A 22943-nucleotide genomic window follows, 5' to 3' on the forward strand; every position below is an offset into this window, starting at 1 on the left:
GACACATTCAGTCCGGGTATCAAACCAGCTACAATACGAGTCGTTCTCTCCCATGTGGTTACTCATAATTGGCCCATACACAGTATCAATTCTCTTGTAACCATCCATGTGAATCTGTTGTTGGTTATGATTCTTCTTGGTTATGTATATATAACTGTGTAAGTGAACATTGTTAGTTACTAAGAAATAGAAATTTAACACAGAGATTGACCAGGGGAGATCGACAGGGCACGAACCCGATTGCCATTTGTTACAAGAGGACAAGGTTGGTAGCATCTGCAGCTAGTTTGTTGGAGGCCAACAGTCTCATTGGTTTTAGGTCATACACTCATGAATTACAAAAAAAAATTAACAGTTGTCTTTGTTTCAGTGTTACGATTTGATTCACATAAAAGTAGAAAATGAAAGAAATTGGGAAGGGAGATGGGTGAAGGGGGCAACTCTTCACCCATCACTTATACTATATATGGGTGTTGGGCCCATTTTTCTTAAAAGTTAACTTTCCATGGTCTAGGGCCATTTCTCTTAAAAAAATGTAATAAAAATTAGGGCATGAGATCACTGCTTGGTTGCATGGTCTCTACATCAACATCTAGATCAATGGGGGAGCGCGCCTGGGTATCCACTCAAAAGATAGGGGTGTCATTTCAAAGTATCTTGTGAGAGGGTGTAGGGGGTGCCACCAAGTAGAGATCTCTTGCCCTAAAAATTATTAGTGCATAGACATACCAAACCTAATTTTCATTTTATAATAAATCATGTGTAGTTATTACCAAACGATTTTCATTTTTTGATCAAAATGATTTTAATTAACGATTTTTTTTAAATAGGTCATTAACAAAAATAAAAATGATACAAAAAAGAGCCTAAGTGATTGAAAATAGTCAGGATTGAGAAGAAAAAAAAATCCATAATTAGCACTTTTTTTCCCCTTAAATTCAAAATAAAGTTTTGAGAAAGTATACCATCATGGTCAATTGGCAATGTTCATATTTCATACTTATACTAGGAATCCTGAGAGAGCTGTAACCGGGTTTGACTGCAAAGGGATATGCGGGTCAATCTAGGAATACCGACCCGCAAATGTTTGGTTTAAAGATTAAACAGCAGAAACCAAACCGGTTCACGAAAAACCACACGGTTCACTCAGGTTTTATCTATTATACAAGTCGAGTTACGAGAGGAATAACTCGAATTGGGACCTATAAGTATGAACCAGGCAGAGATTCACCAACATGATACGAGTATAAGAAAATCGGTTTACGGGTCGGGTCGAGTTACTGGCATCCATAATACATACACGGCCCGCGCGTTCTTCCTTCTCCTAGTTATTGAGAAGAAGGACAGAAGAACGAAAGCAACGAAGGACTCTAGGGTTTCAGTTTCAGGTGCTCAGATCAATTGTAATTCTACTATACAACTATAAAATCAATCAATTAATCTGCGCAGGACGATTTCGATTGGCGTAATTTATGGGGTACGTTGTGAATTTCTTATGTTTGTTGCTCTATTTGATTTGTGATTGTGTTCGGTTGATCGCCATATTTCTGAAATTCTTCCCTAATTCTGGAAAATACTCGCTTCGAATTCTCTGTACATTGTTGGCCATTTCAAACAACACATAAGCATAATTTTAAGTTATTGTTATGGTCGTGTGGGGTTGTATAGTTAGTAAGTTCAATTCAATTCCTCCTCGTTCTCTGGCTTTCGTGGCTAAATAGTGGCAAAAGCGCCAAGAAGTGGGGATACATGGGCTCAATTGGATCAAGGGACAATGCCCTCTTCTGGGTTGTGTTTTTATCTTCACTATACATGCTTGTAACTGAGTATCTTCGTTTTTTGAATGCTGAGAACTCTGTTTCTTCCTCACTCACGTTCCTTGTTGCAGAATGATTTCCATGCAAAGTTATTCTTTGACCTTTTGATTATTCTCTGTAAGTTGTGTTCGTATGGCATCAGTTATTACGTTTATATCTTCCTTTTTAGAGGCATTGAAGATTGTTTCATATTGGTTTTAGAGAATCCATTCATTTACTGGTAATACAACTACCTAGCTGAAGTGAAGTCTACTCAGCTTAAGAATCCTTTACCAAATGCAAGCAGACCACTCAATTATATATATCATTAAGGGAGAGGGGTTCTCTGAGCAAGCAGGGTGCACTACACCCTCTCACATTCATTTTTTAAATACTGTTTCTCTCTCCTTATAACGATTGATATAATAATGAATGTGAGGAGGCGAAGTGTACGCCTTATGCTCAGAGAGCCTTTTCCCTATCATTAAATATTAATATCAAATATGTATATATTGCTTTGCTCCTGTAAGTTTGATTCTAAGCATTTAAAGGGAAAGAGAGGTATAACTTCTGACTAAAGGACAAAATGGACATGTATAATGACATATTGAAGCCTACATAACCTCCTTAAGAAAAACTAAAAAAATGGAGGTTCTGTATATCTCTGCTCAAATAGTTAATGTAAAGAGAGCGTGTTTACCATTCAGTGGACTTATGAAAGGAGAATTACTCCATAAACCAGCCTAATTGGATGGGACTTGGGACTAAGCTCTCTCTCTCTCTCAGTGTGGTTGTGTGCATGAGTGTGTGACTATATAGGACTGATGCCATTGCACAGGTTGATGTCTGTCTTGGGTGTGAAAAGATCTCTTGGTTAAATGATATCCATCTTCTGAGCTCACTGCAGTATCTTGTTATTACAATGTACACAGTTTATTTTTTAAAAAGTTTCAGTATTTTCTTTGAGTTGCATATTAATGTATCTACAAAACATGTTCTTGTGGCTGACTATGTTGTGTATCATTAGAATGGAATCTGAGGGTGTTCATGTTGATCTGTGAGCAAATACGAGGTGCTGCTTAGAATCTACTAGGATGGTTGCCAGCATGTTAGAAACTGCTTCTTGAATTGTTTCTGAATCTCATTGCCATGATATGTTAGACTGAAAAATAATAGAGGGGATGTGTTGAGGTTTAAGTCCACTAAGATATTGAAAATATCGGCATATAAATAAATATTCTTATAGTTATGTCTCATTCATGTATTTTAATGATTGTTAAATATAAACATATCAAATAAATTACACTAGAACAAAATACAGAAAAATATACAAATTGTAAGGAAGGTGTGACTGTATAAGATATATATTTTAAAATTATGTAGCATTGAAAATAAGGCATACAGCACATAATTTAACATGTGCGGGTATTATTTGTAAATAACAGCAAATTAACTAACAACTGTCATTCTGTTTCCTTTCACTACACACACACGCGCACGTGCATGTTTGTGCGTCCAGACACTTACATGTGTGAGGTTAAATACATTTATTATAGTATTATTCTTCTACTCAGTACTTCATATTGGTGTACCTATCCATATCTTTCTATCTGTCTGTTAGTCAATCCATCTACCCGTCTATATTTGGATTCATATATGTAGGTATGTATATCTAATTATGACCCTCCCCAGACCCCGAGTGGTGGGGGCCTCGTGCACTGGGTACCCCTTTTTTTATATGTAGGTATGCATATCTACTGCATCTAGTGTATCTAAGTGTCTATTAGTCAATTCATCTACCTGTCTATATTCAGGTGCATATATACAGGTATCTATGTCTACTGCATCTACTGTATCTAAGTGTTTATTAGTCAATTCATCTACCTGTCTATATTCAGTTGCATATATACAGGTATCTATATCTACTGCATCAAAGTGTCTTATCTGTTCACTGGTATATCAGCTTCTCTGTGTCTATCTACAAATGCAGGCTGTTGCCTTTTTTTTACAAATTAACACGACGATAATGCCCCCCCTATGGATCAGTCGGCATTTTTCACAAAATTTACGAACAGACATGCAGGCAATGATGCCATAGATTTTCCGTTACCTTGCTTATACAAATTAATACAGTATGATAATGCTCTGTAAGCAGATAGATATTTGTTTAATACTTTTCATGTAACGACCCCAAACCTGGACAGGGTATAAGGTACTGCCCTCACGGGTGCTGATTAGAGATCACCATTCACATTCATATAAATATCACAACTCCCATATGCGACACATACACAACAGAAGACTTAATAACATTGGAGTTGGATTTAGATTAACGCATTGTATAAACAAGCGTTGGTGGCAAGAACTGTAGGTGTAATAGAGTTATCAAAAAGTTATATTACATCAAAAGAATCATATCAAAACATTGTCTTCAAAACAAAAAAAGTTCTCATGTTCTGCTTGTAAGGTTAGTGCACCACGTGCACTCACAGCCCAAGGAGTTTGGAGCTGTACACACCTCTCCTCTATGCCATGTGGCTACTAACCATGCCACCACCTCATCCTCTCCATGCACTATGTGGCAGCCCGTAAGTAGGACACATGGTCCAATCATGCTACACCAACTCTAATTCCCTCATTAATCCCCGTAATAAATAGGATTAACTTAATTAATCATACTAATAAATATTTAATCAATAAGATTAATATAAGCATGCCACCTCGTGCTTATATTAAAATAATAACAATTATTTCCAATCAATATTAGAACATTAAAATGGAAATGTGGGGCATTACATTTAGGATGTTTTCATTTGTCAATTTCCTGCTGCCTTAGTGTTGTTCTTTAGTTAGAATGTTCTTAATTGTCAGATAGGGCTCTTTTATTAGTTTCTGTACTTTGGATCCTTGGAGTATAAGTTGTTTTTAAAGATCACAACTCCCATATACAACACATACACAACAGAAGACTTAATAACACTGGAGTTGGATATTAATGCATTGTATAAACAAACGCTGGTGACAAGAACTGTAGGTTTAACATAGTTATCAGTAAGTTATATTACATCAAAAGATTCATATTAACACATTGTTTTTAAAACAACAAAAGTCCTCATGTTCTGCGTGTAAGGTTAGTGCACCACGTGCACTCACAGCCCTAGGAGTTTGGAGCTGTACACACCTCTCCTCTATGCCATGTGGCTACTAACCATGCCACCACCTCATCCTCTCCATGCACCATGTGGCAGCCCGTAAGTAGGACACATGGTCCAATCATGCTACGCCACCTCAAATCCCCTCATTAATCCCCCTAATAAATAGAATAAATTTAATTAATCATACTAATCAAATATTGATCAATATTTAATCACTAAGATTAATATAAGCATGCCACCTCGTGCTTGCACTATTCATCATAAATAAATAAACTAATTCAAAAGACATTAAAATAATAACAATTATTTCAAATCAATATTAAAACATTAAAATGGAAATGCGGGCATTACATTTAGGATGTTTTCATTTGTCAATTTCCTACTGCCTTAGTGTTGTTCTTTAGTTTGAATGTTCTTAATTGTCAGATGGGGCCCTTTTATTAGTTTTTGTACTTTGGATCCTTGGAGTATAAGTGATGTAGAACAACAAATGAAGAAGAAGAGGCAAAAACACTGTTCACGTGAACAGTGTCACAGCCCATATTTCCCTTGTGTGGAGATATCTTTTAGAAGATTTTGTGGGTCCATCAAGTGGAGAAAGATTCTATCCTAATGCTGCCATAGTTTAGGTTCTATTTTCAGTTTTAGAAAGTATATTAGGTAGTTTCTAATTTCAGTCTGTTTCTATTTTTTGTTTCCTTGCTTGTTTAGAAGGCTGATTCTATAAAGCCTTAGTAGTTGCTATTTTCAATTAGTTTCTATTTTTATGTTGCAAGATTTAGTTTCTATTTTCCAGTCAAGTTAGTTTCTTGAGGAGCAAGTATAAGCCCTCTATTTATTGTAAAGGCTTTTAGAAGCCTCAGAACGATTTTAGTAGATGAATGAAAGCTTGCTTTATGCATGGAGATTCTCTTGTCCATTGTGAGTGAAATGAAGGGCAGGGAGCCTGGGTGGTGAGAGCTAAAACCCCTAGGGCTGAGAGAGCCGAATCTCCTTACCCTTTTTCTCTTCTTCTCCTATCTTTTCCCTACCCTGCTCGATATTCCTTGCTGCTGCTACTGTTTGTGATTGCAACAATTCATTAAGAACTCAACCTGAAGATCAGAATCCATCCTCAGTTGACTCCTAAGACTGCTGTTGCTATACTCAAGTAATAGAAGACTGCTGCTGTTCCTGCTAGTTGATTTGTTGCTGCAACTTCAGAGTTCCATAACTTTACCACCTTCCATCAGAACCTGTTGAGATTTGTAGAGCAGAACCATACCACCAAACACTCCACTCGATCCCAATTCTGCTGGCTGGATTAAACCCTAAGTCTAAACCTTCTATTTTCATTTCCATCTCATAACTCCACTTCTATCCATCAGAATCACATTCAATTTGCTGCAGAGCTTCCTCTCAACAAGACCGACACTCGATCCAGATTTGAGCCCAAGCTGATGGCTGGTGTGGCCTACAAGGCTTAACCATCTAATTTGGTATTGCCTCCATATCTTTCAATCCCATCACCAGAATTGAGTGTGATTTTCAGCAGTGTTTCTTCTCCATACAAGCAACATTCGATCCAAGTTTGGTTGCCTTCTCATGGCTGGTTTGGTTCTTATTTACTAAGTTACAAATTTTGATTTTGTTTCTAAATTGATGTTCTACTGCAACCTATCATCGATCCTACTATAGAGTGGTTCTAAGTTGAACCCCTTCTACAGTACAAGGTTTAAAATCTCGTTTCGTTTCGGTATTTCGGTCTGACTGAAATATCCGAAATATCCGAAATTTCGGTCGAAATATTGTATTTTTCTGCAAGGTTTCTGTAGGTCATTTCGGTGGGTTTTAGGTCAAGTTAAGGCCTGAAACTTCATGGAAACCCTATTTTAGGCTATGTAAATACATGTAAATGTTCAAATTGCAAAAATAGTCACCCAAAGTGGTGTTTTGGATTTGCACCATTGATTGGAAGTATACGGTCAAATCCTAATGTATAACTTAGTTAATTACACATACAAATTTCGATCGGCCAATAGTGTCTAACATATATTTAATGGATCTCCATACAATGTACATAACCCCCAAAAATAAAAATAATATATATACAAAATTTTTTTTTGACACCGTGAGGTTGTAGATCGGCCTCCGGTATTTGACATATATTAATTTCATCACAAACAAACATGTTTATTTTTGGAGAAAATGGTTTTACCTGAAATAGTGGAAAAGCTTCACAAATGTGCTAAGAAGGTTCAATCTTGTGTTCTCCAAGTGCTTCTGGTGTAGATGCGGCAAAGATTCAAAGGCCAGTTCAAAAATCACCAAAGAGAAATGAAGGAGGAAGAAATAGAACCAAAAAATCGAAAAATAGCAGCCTTGTGAGCTCTTGTTCGAAATTTCAACCGAGAGTCACGAGATTTGGTCTTTTTATAAAGTGGGTTTGTAACATCTTGCCGATATTTCGGCGAGATGTTACAAAGTCTTGAAATCTCGCAAAATGACCGAAATTTCGGTCGAGATATTGCATTTTTTCAATTCGAACATGCATTTCGTTTCAGTCAGGTTGAGATACTTGAAATTCTCGAGATCTTGACCGAGATATAACGAGTTTTTGTACATTGCTACATTAATAAGCTGTTTCCTGGCCTTGTCTATGCATTCATATTGGTAAGAGGAATAATGGATAATATTCTCACTTAGGTGATACCTTATTCAACCCTTGTGTTGATCACAATCTTTTTGCTCAGTGCCTATGGACTATGGCAAAGCATGCAGTCCCTCATCCAAAGGGGGTATGGAGCAGGTTACTTCCCTATTTATTATGCATCTCTTCTAATTATTTGTTTTTCTCATTTAATTTGCAATATATTGTCTTAATTCAGTCAATGAGTGACCTAGAATATGAAATTGAAATGCGTGTATCTGATCATAGTGAATTCTTGTTGGATTCACCTTCTTGCTAAATCTTGTCTGCTGGTTTTTATTTCTGAATTTAGGCTTTTGAGGGAGTTTTTGAATCCAAGTGGTTGGAAACGTTTCTGTAGAGATTGAAGAGTAGGCATAAAAGGAATGCATGGACATAGCCCTGGATCTGCACTCTTAGTAAATGCTGAGGTTGACTCCATGGGAGGGGTCATTGATGGTGGAGTTGGTATTGATACTAAATTCTCTCCACGCCGAGCAGCAATCGAGAAGGCTCAAGCAGAGTTGAGGTAACAGTTATGTTCAATGTTCTAATGTATCAGTATCGAATCAGGCATATTGTCTGCTATTGATCTGGCCTAATCTGGACCAGTATTGGCTGAGACAGACTGATCCCAAAAACAGATACCTAAATCCTTGCCTAATGCCTACATTTCTTTCATGTTTTCTTCTGGTGTTCTCTTAATGTAAAACCCAAAAACTATAATTTTGTTGATTACAGGCAGGAGTATGATGTTCGTGAGGAGCGGAGAAAGGAGCTAGAATTTCTGGAGAAAGTATGATTGTTGTGGACCCTATTATACTTTCTTAAATTGTACTTTTGAATTTTATATTAGCTCTGTATGGTGGTTCAAAGCTCTCTTTCTTTCAGGGTGGTAATCCCTTGGATTTTAAACTCAGGCCTGCAACCTCAGTCAGTGTTCAATCTACTTCTTTGACTGATCAGCCTGCTGAGCAATTTGTGACCAGGTATAGTCCTTTTTTAAAATAGGTTGTCAGATCAATTGTTAGTAAATATGTAGGGTTTTGGTTTATCGGTTGGATTATTGTGATGTCACAGTGAAGCGAAGGGTAGCTTTGCATTGGCTGCCTCACCTCATGGAGATTCTGTTGATAGTAGTGGCAGGCCAGGGGTTCCTCAAAGTCGGGAGCCAAATAGTGGTGATAATCTCTTGCTTTTTGATGGTGAAAATTATCCACTTGAGGGCAAGAGAAATTCTAAACATACTGGCAGAAGAAGTAACATTGCTCCTTCGGAACAGTTCTCTCAGCTAGATGGGAACCATAATGTGAAGGATTCTGAAGACTTGGCGATATTGCGCCTTGGGAAAAGTCAAGCATATGCTCGAAGGAATAGGTCCAGATCAAGTCGTGACAGTGCTTGGGCTTGCTCAACTGATATAGTTCCACCTGTTGATGGTAATGGACCTTCAAGGTTACCTTCTGCTCGCCATGGTTCAAGGGATGCAAAGGGGTCAATAAGCAAAGCAAAGGTCCAAAAGGACCATACTGTGCCTTCCATTTCTAACTCAAAATCAACTGGTCCAAATGGTAGTTTGGTTTCTAAGACCGTGGCTTCTGATAATCAGGTTGATATGGAAATGGATGCTGGGCAGGCTATTAACACAGCTACAGTCCTGCCAAAAGTTCGTCTGCCGGAAGGGCCTGAAGTTACGGCTTCTAGAGACTTGCAGGATGGCAATGATAATCAGCAACTGCTAGTGGATGATGATATAGTTCCTGATTCCACTGCTTGCGTTTCTCCTGATTTGGGTGAACAGGGAGTTTCAGCTGTTCTTGCTTGCAACCCTTCTACAGCTGCTGCAAAGACAGAGAATCATCCTGTTAATGGGTTCAACACTTCAATTGGAGATGAGAAAGGCATGCAAAACCAAGATCAAAATGGAACTACAACCTTGAGTACAAAGGGGTTAGACTCAGAATCCTCTAGCACTCAGATTACCCATGGCTTAGATGGGAATACTTCCAGTGATCCTTGTCTGAATAAAATCCATGCTAATGGAAATTCTAAAGAACAGAAATTAATCTTTGGAGAGAGTCTTGCCACTGCCAATGCCAATTTGGTCAAACAAAATAGTGAGACCAAAGCTGTTGATGCTTTTGGTGTTAGCAATGACATCCATGATTTTGTTCAGCAAAAGCTCAGCAACAATGTTTCTGATGTCAAATTTGAGGAAGAAATATGTGATAGTAGAACTTGCTTGCAAAATGAGGGGAGACCTCCTACAGACATTGAGGGGGCGGAACCCGGTGAAAATGTTGGTTCAAAAACAGAGAATAAGCTTGATACTTCATTGGGTGATAATTCCAATTTGAAAAAGCCTGGTTTCTCTCCTCAAGGTGGACCTTCAAGCACAGCTGTTTCCTCCTATTGTGAGCTTCTGGATCCCAGTTTTTGTGGGAGGGGCCTTGTAGCTGCCTCTGAGCCTCAAACTTGTACATGGAACCAGCTAAAAGTGTTGAGCAAGGAGCATGAAGATTTTATTCTGAAAGAGGCACAGACAATAGAAGTAATTTCTGATGCTTCTGTATTCTAGTCTCCAGTGTTGGACCTTTCTTCCTGATTTGGGAGTGCTATTTATTTATTTATTTTTATTAATATAATAAAATTTCTTTTGGTAGTCAACAGTCTGACTCATTCTGGTTACAGGCCAAGCGTAAGAGGATTGCTGAGCTGTCTGTGGGAAATTTGCACTCCGATTACAGACGCAAATCTCACTGGGACTTTGTCCTTGAGGAAATGGCATGGTTGGCAAATGACTTCATGCAGGTATGCTTTAAAAAATTGGAAAGAGATGGACCTATCTAGTTGTTGGCATACTTTATGTCATGTAGATCTTTTCCCCCCTCCCTTTAAATAAGATTATGTTCATCAAAGTTTTTTTTTTGGCATTTAATTTAGACTGTTGGATTTGTTAAATCTCTGACTACCTCGATTTGGAAGAATTAACTTCTTGCTTTCTTTCACTTTCAATTCTGTGAATAGGAGCGTCTTTGGAAGATAACTTCTGCCGCCCAAATGTGTCATATGGTTGCTTTTACTGGTCGGTTGAGGTTTAATGAACAGAATCTATGTCGGAAGCAAAAAAAATTAGCTCACATCGTGGCGAAGGCTGTCATGCAGTTCTGGCATTCAGCCAAGACATTTCTTAACAATAATGATCCAACTGTTATGCTTAAAGAATGGAAGGCAGCTTTAGTTGGATCAAAGAAGTTTAATGCGGGTGAAGCCATTGGAGACCGTGTTGGAGAACATAATATGGTAGTGGTTTGCTTTTGCCAAAATCTATTTTGTGCTGCTGGTGCTATATTGTGATTTTCCCTGTTTCTATATTTCAGTCGATCTTAATGGAATGTCATATTGGTCCATCCATTGTGCTTTTGCAAAAATCTGTTTGGTGCCTCTGGTGCTATATTGTGATTTTCCTTGTTTCTATATTTCAGTCAATCTTAATGGAATGCCATAGTGATCCTTCCACTATGATTTTCTATTTGTAGATGTGATTTTGTCATTGAACTTTTTATGGCTTCGTTTTATAATTAATTTTATCTAAATATATGTTATTCTTTTTAATGAATTATAGGTTTTAATTCCAAAGCAAGGAAAAGAAAAAAAATCCTAATGCATCATACAGGAAGAGTAACATACAGGGTGAAAACTATGCTTGGAAGCAGCACAATAGTCATTAAATACAGAAAACAGGAAATTTCCACAACTCATATCCTACTGCTGCTTTACTTTCCTAAATGAAGTGCAATGTATAATGGACTCCTAAAAAAGCTGATTATATGGCCAACAAAATTTGCTGGAAAGGTGCCTGATCTGGGTTGCCACTGGTTTGAGATATTCCGGTGAGACCACATCGTCCTTGCCCTACGCATCGTATGAGAGAGAGTATATCCAAGATCCTGAATTCCGCACTACCATCCACTCCATGACTGACTGAATTCCCCTTCAGTGCTCAAACTGAACTGCAGTTGCTACCTTTAACCCAGGAGTTACTTGCATGATTAATGGTGTTTTTATTTTAATTTTTTTTAAATAACTGGGAGAAGGATTGATTTATGTGAGGTTTTCTATATTAAGAACTAAACTTGCTTTTACAATTACTGATCCATAACATCTGACCTTTCAGTCAAGACTGCTTGTTATCTTAACAAACAAGCAGTTTGACACATTGAAGAGTCTGACTATAACAAGTATTAGTATTAATTTATCAAATACTTCTTAACAAAGGCCAGTTATGTTAGGCTATTTGCTATTTTAATGATGCTGAACCCTTGTGGGAAGTGTTGCCTTCCGCTTTTGGTGGACCATTGAGAAGAGTTTGAGAGATATGAATGGCTGGCTTTCCAGTAAAAATTGAGCCTTCACTTTGCTATGATACTTGATGCCACAGTCCAGAGAACACTTTAAGCCAGATGCTGTGTTATTTCTGGGCGTGCTTCGAAAGTAAGTTGGGTAAGACACCTTTCACAAGTGACTAGCTTCCTTTCTGACAATTGCTCTCTAAGTCTTTGTGGTACCTTTAACGCCGAACAAGTTTGTCAAGAGAATGCTATGAATCTCCTTTAGTCAGATGGAATCACCCAATTGCCTGGGGATAACTCCTTCGACTTGTCTTGATAAATCCAGCACTTTGATGCATTTATGCATGGGATATAGGGACTTATCTCTTTGAGTTATTTTTGTTATTTTTTATTTTAAAATTTCTGTTGATGGAGTCGTAGATAGAGTTGGAGTTAGAGTTAACTTTTATTTCCAGTTTTAGGATAGGATTAGGGCTTTTTGTTTAATTCTATAAAAGGGTATGTAAGCTAATATTCTCAGTTGGATTGAAAAAATTGAATGAACTTGGGTGATGCAGATTCATCATCAAATAGGGCTTATTTCATTGGGAATAAGTCTAGGGTTGGGTTACATACATGTTGGGCCTTTGATCCCATGGGTTTCTAATGTAATATGCCACTTTTATGGGCCTAAAATCTAGGTGTATAGGTTGCATACGGGATTAGCCCAATACTTAGTTATTTTTATGTTTTTTAATTGAACCAGTTCAAATTGGTTGCATCCAATTGGTTCAATTTAAGTGATCATGTGACTTGGTTAAGTGGTCATGTGACAACTTAAGTGGTCATGTGATGTAAGTTGGGCTGGATTAGGACTCTGTAAGTCCAGCCATGTTTTGAATCTATTTCCTTTAGTATTCTAGTTTCCTAGTCAGTTTAAGTTACCTAATAGGTTAGGGTTATGGTTAGGCCATTCCTTTTTAGTGTCTAAGTCTATTTTTGAGTCTTCTATATAAGTTTGTAAGGGAGGCCAGCATTACAGACGAATTTAATTAATGAAAAGCTTTTGTTTGCTGCCATAGCTGCTGCTCTGCTCTGTTGAGTGAACGTTGTGAGTAATATCAAGGTTACCTTGTGGGTAATATCAAGGTGAAGGGATTGGTGGACTCCGATCGACTCCTTGCATCTTGTAGATCGGGAGGTCCTTGTTCTTCTTCAATCAAGCTTCCTCAACTTGCTGCTACTGCAGATCGGCAGATCCAGTGAGTTGTTTGTTAATTTAGTTATTCCCTTCTTCCTCTAACCTAATCCACACCCCCCTCCATCCATCAACCCTAATTCTCCATTAAAGCACTCTAGACCTGCATATTAAAGTCATATAAGACCCATTCCCAAATTCCCATCCTAAACCCTAGAATTAACCTAAAACCTAGTGCTGTCCATTCGAACCAGCAACCCCTTTTGCTACTTATTGTTTTCTCCTCCTCTTCGTCGAATCAGACCGGGGTCCCTCCTCCCAGGTTTGATCTCCTATATTCGATTTCTTCTTTTTTCTTCTCCTCCTATTATTCCTTCTCTTTTGTTTTTGTTGCCATCGATATTCTGTTGGACAGTGACTGTAACCCTCAAAAGAACTGTTTCGAAGCCCTTGATAGGTAATCGATTGGGCTTGAAAATTTGGGGTTTGAATCACTACCCTAAGGCGATTTGAAACTCAGGAATCCAGACCCAAAGTTATCTCTGCTGAGATTTCAACAGATCCAAGGGCTAGCCTGAACTTCTGCCACCAGATATCTCTTTGTTAATTATTGTAATATGATATAGGGAGTTTTCCCTTGTATCGTGACTTGGTGTCTTGGGGTCCTAGTGTGTTTAGCAGTTGTCTCTAGGTTAGTCTATTTGAGTTGTAACTAGTTTCTATTTCTGATTCCTATTACAAATAGGAGTCTGTTGCTATGTACTCTTTCAGATATAAATAAGGCTTTGGGGGAGGGGGGAGGGGACTGCTAGTATCGACTTCTGCTCTCTAGTCTCTAGTCTCTACTCAGTCCCACCTTCTCTCCCATTCTCAACTCTCTTCTTCTTCTTCACCCGTTCTGGTTCTCAAGTTCTTAAATTGTTTCACTCTTCAAGTTGATTTTGCTCCCAAGTCGACTGTCGGTTGGATTTGGAAGGCCTATGGGTGAAGACCATAACCCTAGGATCTCTAGTCCAAAGATGGAGTGATGAAGGAGATCTTCTCCCCTTTCAAATTTGTTCTACCATGGCTTGATGTGGAATCCGGTCACAAAACCCTATTTAGGTTTTCTTATATTACAAGCAATAGGACAGAATTTATGATATTATGAAAGGGGTAGACTATGTACTTAGATGGTGAGAGATATGGAGGTAATTATGATTCAAAGGTGGGAGATATAACTGGAATCAAAGATAACTAAAGGACAAGGAGGGAATTGAGGGGTGGTTTTGTAAACCCAGAGAAATAAAGGACTAATGAGAAGAATGGGGGAAAAGGGAGTTTGTCTTCTACCTTGGAATAGAAGACCAGCAGCGATGGAATGGTGGTTCGAAGGGAAACCTCCTTTACCCAAGACCCAATCGACTTGGGGCTTTAAGATTTTGAAGCACAATTGAAGGTTCTCTGAGATTCAGGTAATAAGAAACCCTAACATTCACCTTCATAGCAGAATGGCATCTCAGAATTCTTTGCTGGCAGTAAGGAAGATGGCAGATTTGAGAATCTGGATGAAACCCTCAACTGTGATCAGATTTAGATCCCCAAAATACACAAGCTGGATCTTTTTTGTATAATGTCAGAATCATTCCTAAATCTTGAACTGACCCGATGAGAATCAAAGGGAATCATTTTCAATGTTTGGGGCTGCAAGTACTGTTAGAAACAGGTGGTGAAAGAAAATAGAAAAGAAAAAAGGAGGAGAAGAAGAAAAGTAACAGAAGAAGGGAAAGGAAACCAGATCACAGGGAAGAGGGAGAGAGGAGAGACCGCACAAGCTTCACAGGCACTCAAACCAAATTAAATTTTCTATTCCATTGTGAAATTTGTCTAATGAATTGGTTAAAAGCATATTTGTAAAAAACGAATGAAAGTTTCCTAATTGTATTCTAAAACTGAAATAGAAGTAAAATCTAACTCTTATCTCCTAATTATGTAACCCAATGAAATCTATAATGGACATCAAACTCTAAAACTAAAAATGGAATGGAACTCTAGCCCAATAAAACAAAAGATTACAAGATAAATCCAAATAAATAAATAAACTGCTAATATCCTACTAGACCCAAATCCCAATTCAGGGCCAGTTCTCGGTTGGAACTCTCAAACAGGTTCTCCCCGGTCCAAAGAACTGCTCCTGCATCATGGCAACTGTTCACAGTTCTGTTAGAATCTTGAGGAGGAAGAAGAAGCTAAGTTTTCTTATTTACATTTAAGGCCCCTCTTTCCTATATTACCTACATCCCCCTTGATTTTTAACTTGTAATTCTGTTTAATTCTTCTCTATGCCAATTTCCATAATTATCGTGTTTCTTTTAAAATTAATTCCTGATTCGTTCACTATTTGGTTTACTTTATTTTAAGGGCCTGGACTGTTCTATAATTATGAAATTACCATTGACCACATTATTTTGAGCCTTTACTAGCTTTGGTGGGCCTATAGCGACCCAAATAGGGTTTCCAAATCCCGTGTTCGCATCACACTTCCTTTGAAACATGTTTCTAAAGAAAGGAAATGAACACTCCATAATCTCCTTTCATCTTATGTTTAGAATTTGTGATGGTTCTCATCCGTGTGAAGATCTTACATCTCAGAAACATCTTCTAAAGCTAAAAAGGAGGCTCGACCTCTTAATCATCTAAAGTGAAGCAATGGAGAAACAAGTGGTTCATATTTCTCTGACAGGAAGGATGGTTGACTCGTTAAAGGCGAGATGTAGAAAGATGGGCAGTTAAAGTTGTATTGTGGTTCCACTCTGAGTTTGCCTACAAGTATTTTGTAATATAAATATGTGGTCATTATGTAGCAGTTACTATACCTCTCTGAGATCTGTTTTTATTTTATTCTTCTGGATCAGTCCTGTTATGATGCAAATGCCCTTTCAATGAATTTAATATTCACCTTCTGTTTATTGGATTGAATGATTATCTATTCAAAATATAGATCTGTTTGCCTTACATGTGTGGCTGTGTTTTATCAGGAAACAAGCAAAAATATGGAAGAGCAAAACTCTGACCAGAGTTCCAGACTTGCAATTCAGGGATATGCAGTGAGGTTCCTGAAATGTAATAGTTTCCATGATCCTGCTCTTCAAGCTGAAGCACCAGTGACTCCTGACAGAATATCTGATTTGGGCATTCTGGAAAGGGAGGAACATTTTTCTAGAGTATGGGCCTTGTACTTGCATCTTTTCTTTTTCTTTTCCAATTTTTTTTTTTTTTTAATTGAAGTTGATGTTGTCTCATTATTGGAAATTTTCTTTCCCCCCTAATTTTTTTTAAAAAAAAAAGGGTGTATTCAGTGCACGAGGCTCCCGTCACTGCGGGGTCTGGGGAGGGTCATAATGTACGCAGCCTTACCCCTGCTTCGCAGAGAGGCTGTTTCCAGAGACTCGAACCCGTGACCACTTGGTCACAATGGAGCAACCTAACCATTGCACCAAGGTCCACTTGGTCACAAGGCTATTTATTTTTTTTAAAATAATCAAATAATAAAATTTTCTCACTTATTTTAGAAAACCATTTTATTCTTTAGATGTTTTTATTTAAAGATTCGTGAATTTTACACATTCAGAAAATGACTTGTATTCTACTTTTTCCCCCCGTCTGTGTATTCAATAACAACTTCATATGACCATTATGTGCTGATTCTTTTCTTGGCAGGAAAGCCTTTTCTATACTGTTCTCCCTGGTGCAATGGAAGAGTACAGAAAGTCCATTGAATCTCACTGGGTTCATGAGGTAATTGTGTGCTTGTCACTGTGTTATCTACATACATGCTATAGTTGTCACGGCATCTTGGCGACCCAAGGCTTTGGAGGGGGCCTAGATGCAAGGTGAAACCAATAAGACCAAGGCACCTGGGCACCTAGGAATCGCCTAGCTGATGCCTTGACAACTATAAACTTCCTGAATAGCAGCAGTGTGTAACAACTAACAACATAGAAATCAATGTTTATACCTTTTCATTTGTTTCTTTTATTTTTTAACTTTCTAGCAAGTTGAAGCTATTTCATGAAGTATAAATTCAAAGGGGTCATTGGGGGAATATGGGTTCCTTCTGCAGAAAATTAGCTTTATTTAGGACATTTGTTGTTTCGAGTAAATTGGCTTTATTTAGGTCCCCTCTTTTTATTTTCTTCTTGTTTTCCCCCCCAATCAACCCATGCATGCTGTGTAAGGATCTAGATGATGACTTCAGTATAGTATATGGTCACTAACATAGCATTTCTGCATCAGATCTTTAGAAGAATATAATATCATTGGAGAAAAAACTAATACATTTCTAAGAGAACATCTCCACCCCCACGAAAAAAAAAAAAAGAAAAAAAAGAGGGAAAGAAAAATTAGGTATAGATACTCAGATTTTGAAACAGGATTGATCTATGTGTTAAGATCCTTTCCAATATCTATATCTATCAATTTCTATTTGGACATACTCGTTTAAGCAAATCTAAGTATTGGACAGTAAGATATTGTTTTGTTTTGATGACTGACATCTATGTTATTTTAAGCCTGCTCCAATTCCTTGAGGTAGTTAGGTTGTTTTTGGTACAGTTTCTGATTTTCTAATGTGATTTTTCTGGGAAGGACTTTGATTACTCTAAATGAATTATCTGCTGTAAGTTATCACAATGAAAAATGAAAAAATTTTATGCAGCAACTCTTTGAGAAGCAAACAACTTTTGCTTTGAACCTGCTATGACATTGCATAGGCTTAAAAAAAGTTCAGGAGAATCAAATAAATGTAAACCTCCCCTACCCCCCTAAAAAAAAAAAATGAAAAAAGAAAAGAAAAGAAAGTGCTAAAGATGCTTTTGAAATTCGGAAAATAAAAGCCCCTTCAAATTACTTTATAGAAGAGATATCAGATGGTCACAGACCTTTTGCAAAAATATTTTGCTGCTGGCAATATAATGCTTAGAGCTTCTTATTTTATTCTTGCATATAGTTCATTAGCTTACCATATACGATTTCTTTTGAAAATTTCAGAAAACTGGCAACAATATGCAACTAGAGGAAGTTGAGACATCTATGTTTGATGCTTTATCAGGTATTTGTCAGGAGAAGTTGTGGTTGCTTCTTACTTGCTAGTTTAACAATGTCATGCACTTGATGGACTTTATTTTGGATTCAGAGTTTGGATCCAGAGAGAATGCATATGAAGAGGATGAAGGAGGAACTGGAACGTATTATTCTCCTGGAAACTTTAGAGGTAGAAAACCATCAAAGTTTGTTCAGAAGAAGCGGAAAACGTTACTGAAATCATATCCTCCAAGATCATATGAAGGCAGAACTGATTTGCCTTATGGGCACTGCATGGAAAATAAACTAGCCACACAACCATCATCGTTAATGGGGAAAAGACCTAACAATCTCGCTGTTGGTTCAATTCCAACGAAGCGTATGCGTACTGCATCCAGGCAGCGTGTTCTATGTCCTTTTAGTGCTGCAGCTACTGGGAGTGTACAGGTTACCAACAAAACAGATGTTTCAAGTGGAGACACTAGTTCTTTTCAGGATGACCTAAGCACACTACATGGTGGATCCCAGTTCAGGAAAGAAATGGAGGCTGAGTCAACAGGAGAATTTGGCAAGCAGTTACCTTTTGATTATACAGATATATTAACGAAACCTAAAAAGAAGAAGAAAGCTAAGAATTTATTTTATAAGAACTCAATCCATTCAACAGAAGCTGCCATTCTCTCTGGAAAAGTATGGTTCTATCATTCTGGATTCTTCTTTTCTATTGTCATTGTTAGATTGCCTGAATTCTATATGGTTGCAGGGTGTTTTATATGAACAGAGATGGCAATCTGATTCCATGGTTCAAAGTGAACAGGTATCATATTTTATTTATTTATTTGGTTCTTGTGTTCTTTCTTATGATGCTTCTGGTTTAACCAATGGCATATGAAAGTTGATTTGTTATTTTCCCTTTAGAACAACAAAATTTAAAGCATTTAGTTGTTACTGTTAAGTATGGTTCATTATGAAAGCTCCCCAATCAACTGATAGGGGGATCTTATTTTGTCCTTGAGAAAGCATCAAGTATATTGCCCCTCCTTTTGTTGGTTAGGTATGATTTTCAGGATGGTGTAGAATCTGTCAGAATTGCCTAGATTATACACTTTTTCCAATGGGAATGATCACTTAATGCTGTGTTTCTAGTCCCATGTGTGCTTTTTCTTCCTGCTCCTGAGTAAAGAATAAAAAAATTCTAGTAAACTGGGGTGGCTTACATGAGAAAGAAAGGAGCATAGTAGTTGCCCGAGCCTCTTAAGTAACCCCAATCCCCATCACAGAATTACCCCTCAAACATTTAGAAATCTCAAGTTTTAAAATGAAACTAGAATTCCTAGTCTGTCTTGTTTGAAGAACCTTGAGATTAAACTAATGAGTTTATACTAACTTTACCCTAGCTTGCAAGGTTTTTGGTGCACTGTGCGTTCCATTGTGTATCCCTTGATTTTTTTTTTTTTTGACTTTCTCTTATTTATTGTTATTTTATTTTTAGTTTTTTAGGCTGAGGCTTTCATCACTTGTCCAATTTGGGAACTAAGATTTTTTGACAGTACCTTCTGACTGCTGTCCTTGGACTTCCTAATTAAAACTGATGGAAGTGTAATTATTTCAGAAACGAGCAGGTGTCATTGCCAAACATTTGAAATTTTTTGAAGTTACCTCCATTTTGTGTTTAAACAAATGCATAAATTTTTACAATAAATTGGCAAAGCATGATTTGGTTACATGTGGCCTGGGGTGTAGAACATGAAAATGATTCTAAGTTGGAATGTGCACCCAGTAAGATCAGTGAATTGTATTCATACTGATTCTTTGGTTGCAAGCACACAATTGACATTTGTGGAGCTTAAAATGGTGTTGCTAGTGAAATTTATGCTTATGAGGTATAGAAACTGAAGGATGCTGTACAGAATTGTGTGTTATCAGAGTTAGCTCTTTGGTCTTTTTCCTGTTGCTTGTCTATGGTTCATTTTTTCGTTTCCTGTATGTGCTTTTTTAGGTGTTTGGGCATATGGTAATGCAATATCTTCAGTAGTATTCATATTGTGCCTTTTAATTGCAGAGGGATCATTCCAAAAAGAGAACAGAGGGTCATCATTTTGAATCTAATGGAAACAGTGGTAATGCTCTTTCTCATTTTGTATTTTGCTTGTAATCAGGAAGATTAATAAATTCATAAAATGTTTTTACATTTACTTGAATTATGAATGCCTTCTCTGAAGGTCTTTTTGGCCAACATGTCGCAAAGAAGCCTAAGATCATGAAGCAATTAGCAGATACTTCTCCTGAGAACTATGTTCCAGTGACTGGGTCAATTCCTTCTCCAGTGGCTTCCCAAATGAGTAATATGTCCAATCCAAATAAGCTAATGAAAATGATTGCTGGTAGGGATCGGGGAAGGAAAGCCAAGGCACTGAAGGTTTGCTTTATGTTGACAGCCTGTTGAGATTTTCTAGTTCACTTTGATGCTGGTTTCTTTTCTAGTATTTCTTCATTCACATGATCTTTTGGCATTAAATGTTTGATTTCCCCCCTTCCTTGTTGCAGGTGCCTGCTGGGCAGTCAGGGTCTGGGAGTCCATGGTCACTATTTGAAGATCAGGTTATTGGGATCCTTTCAATGATTTTAGAATTGAGGGGTTTTTAAAACTAGGAATGGATCTCTTAAATATTTTCTGGTTTTTTAATGTAGGCACTTGTTGTCCTTGTACATGACATGGGTCCAAACTGGGAGCTTGTAAGTGACGCTATCAACAGTACACTACAGTTCAAGGTACAACTATGTTTATAATCTTATGTCACTCATGACTTACCCTTGCTTTTGGTGCTGTATTAAGTTACTTCACTAGCTTTTTGATTGCTCATTGCTTTCAGTCGTATTTCTTCTATAGTTTTTGGCATATATTCATTGCTTTTGTCCTTGGGGATTAAAGGTGCTGAATTTTATTTACCTGTCCAACGTTTCCAGTGCATCTTTCGGAAACCTAAAGAGTGCAAAGAGCGTCACAAAAATTTAATGGATAGGAATGGTGGTGATGGCGCTGATAGTGCTGAAGATTCAGGGTCATCTCAACCTTATCCATCTACTTTACCTGGCATTCCAAAGGCATGCTTTCTGTTTTCTAACTTGTACTCTGCATCCTTTTTCTTTGTATGCTGGTTATGGGGTAACTTTATACCTACATAACTGCAGCTTGAAGAATTAACTGATCCTATCTGTTGGTGGTGCATTCATAATTCAGGGCAGTGCCAGACAGTTGTTTCAACGTTTGCAGGGTCCGATGGAAGAGGATACTCTTAAGTCTCATTTTGAGAAAATCATTTTGCTTGGTCAGCAAATGCATTCTCGTAGGAGCCAGGTTTGGTTCATAACTGCATCTTGAAGCATAATATTTTACTTCTTTCATTTTCAAATTCTAATTTTTCTTTGTTTAGTAATAACTTGTAATAACTTAATCCTTCAATAAAATACTCGTTCTATCAATATCAATAGAAATTTTGACCCATATCTTTTGATTACAAAAAAGAATTAGACCAAGAGCCGTAATTTCTCAATGCCAGTACCTTAGACGAGGAGCGGGTCCAATACCACTATATATGCAATTAGTTGTTGTCAATCCACACTTTCTCGCACTTGAGATTGTAGAAGATTCAAACTTAAAAGATATACCCCAACCAAAAAAATATCCCTAGAGTTGAGAGTAAGAGGAATGTATAAACCAATACGAAAGGAATCTAAAGTGAGTATCCAGGTTCATTCAACGTAGTTTTCTGGCAGTTAGTCCAGGAAGAGCGTTTTGAGATCTCATCTGTAGGTCAATTTCTGCTATACAACAACATCAAACCCAGCCTTATCCCAACTTAATGGGGTTGTCTATATGGATCCAAACAGAACAAAGTAGGGAAAACAAGGGTTTAAAAAAAAAGTCTGCTAAATGGAAAGAAGAAAGAGGACCGCCCAGTAAGTCAGGAAAATCTCAGCTAAATGGAGTGTGCTACATGGATCCTTGCCTTCCAATAGTCTCTATCCGAGTTCATACTTGGTACAAGCCTTAGACTATGCATGTCATTCCTCACAACTTCTCCTATGGTTATTTTAGGCCTGCCCCTAGCTCTTTTAGCTCATTCAATAGGGATTATATCACTCCTCCTTACTGGGGCATCCCTAGGCCTCCGTTGAACGTGGCCATATCATCTCAAACGACTCTCTCGGAGCTTGTCATTGATTGGGGCAACTCCCAAGTCAGCTCTAACATTCTCATTCTTTAGTTTATCCTTCCTAGTCTTTCTGCACATCCATCTTAACATCCTCATCTCTGCTACACAAAGCTTCTCAATATAACATTTCTTAATTGCCCAACATTCTGCCCCATACATCATAGCCGGTCACACAACTGTGCTATAGAACTTTCCGCACATCCATCTTACCATAATCATTTCTGCCACACAAAGTTTCTCAATATGACACTTCTTAACTGCCTAGCATTCTGCCCCATACATCATAGCTGGTCGTACAACAGTCCTATAGAACTTTTCTTAGAGAATTCTATCGAATAGGTTAATTGCAGTCTTTTAGGTGGTAGCGGAGCTGACCTGTGGGGAAGCACCTAACCATATAGAATACTCACACCTTCACTATTCTATGTGATCTTCCTTCAGCCCCCAACTATAGATGCTTGCTATGCGCTTAAGCTTTAAAGTAATACGTTGGTCACACAGCACTCCGGACGCACTT

At 37.7% G+C, this 22943-nt stretch overlaps 1 protein-coding gene across 3 annotated transcripts in view; it reads left to right on the forward strand.

Annotated features, from left to right (window-relative positions):
• Positions 1-1318: 1318 nt before the first annotated feature.
• LOC122667225 (chromatin modification-related protein EAF1 B-like) overlaps positions 1319-22943 on the forward strand; it is a 43665-nt gene continuing 22040 nt past the window's right edge. For 2 of the 3 annotated variants that reach the window (XM_043863469.1, XM_043863471.1), the window contains exons 1-18: positions 1319-1477; positions 7933-8148; positions 8361-8415; positions 8511-8608; positions 8700-10170; positions 10311-10430; positions 10647-10922; positions 16166-16351; positions 16848-16928; positions 18177-18237; positions 18322-18899; positions 18973-19026; positions 20272-20329; positions 20432-20628; positions 20757-20810; positions 20901-20981; positions 21177-21314; positions 21451-21567. In XM_043863469.1, coding sequence (XP_043719404.1) covers positions 8006-8148; positions 8361-8415; positions 8511-8608; positions 8700-10170; positions 10311-10430; positions 10647-10922; positions 16166-16351; positions 16848-16928; positions 18177-18237; positions 18322-18899; positions 18973-19026; positions 20272-20329; positions 20432-20628; positions 20757-20810; positions 20901-20981; positions 21177-21314; positions 21451-21567 — 3768 coding nt within the window. In that variant the 5' untranslated portion in view covers positions 1319-1477; positions 7933-8005. The remainder of the gene's footprint in view (positions 1478-7932; positions 8149-8360; positions 8416-8510; positions 8609-8699; positions 10171-10310; positions 10431-10646; positions 10923-16165; positions 16352-16847; positions 16929-18176; positions 18238-18321; positions 18900-18972; positions 19027-20271; positions 20330-20431; positions 20629-20756; positions 20811-20900; positions 20982-21176; positions 21315-21450; positions 21568-22943) is intronic. The other variant, XM_043863470.1, reaches the window with a different exon arrangement.

Source organism: Telopea speciosissima, chromosome 7 (assembly GCF_018873765.1).
Source record: "Telopea speciosissima isolate NSW1024214 ecotype Mountain lineage chromosome 7, Tspe_v1, whole genome shotgun sequence".
NCBI lineage: Eukaryota > Viridiplantae > Streptophyta > Magnoliopsida > Proteales > Proteaceae > Telopea > Telopea speciosissima.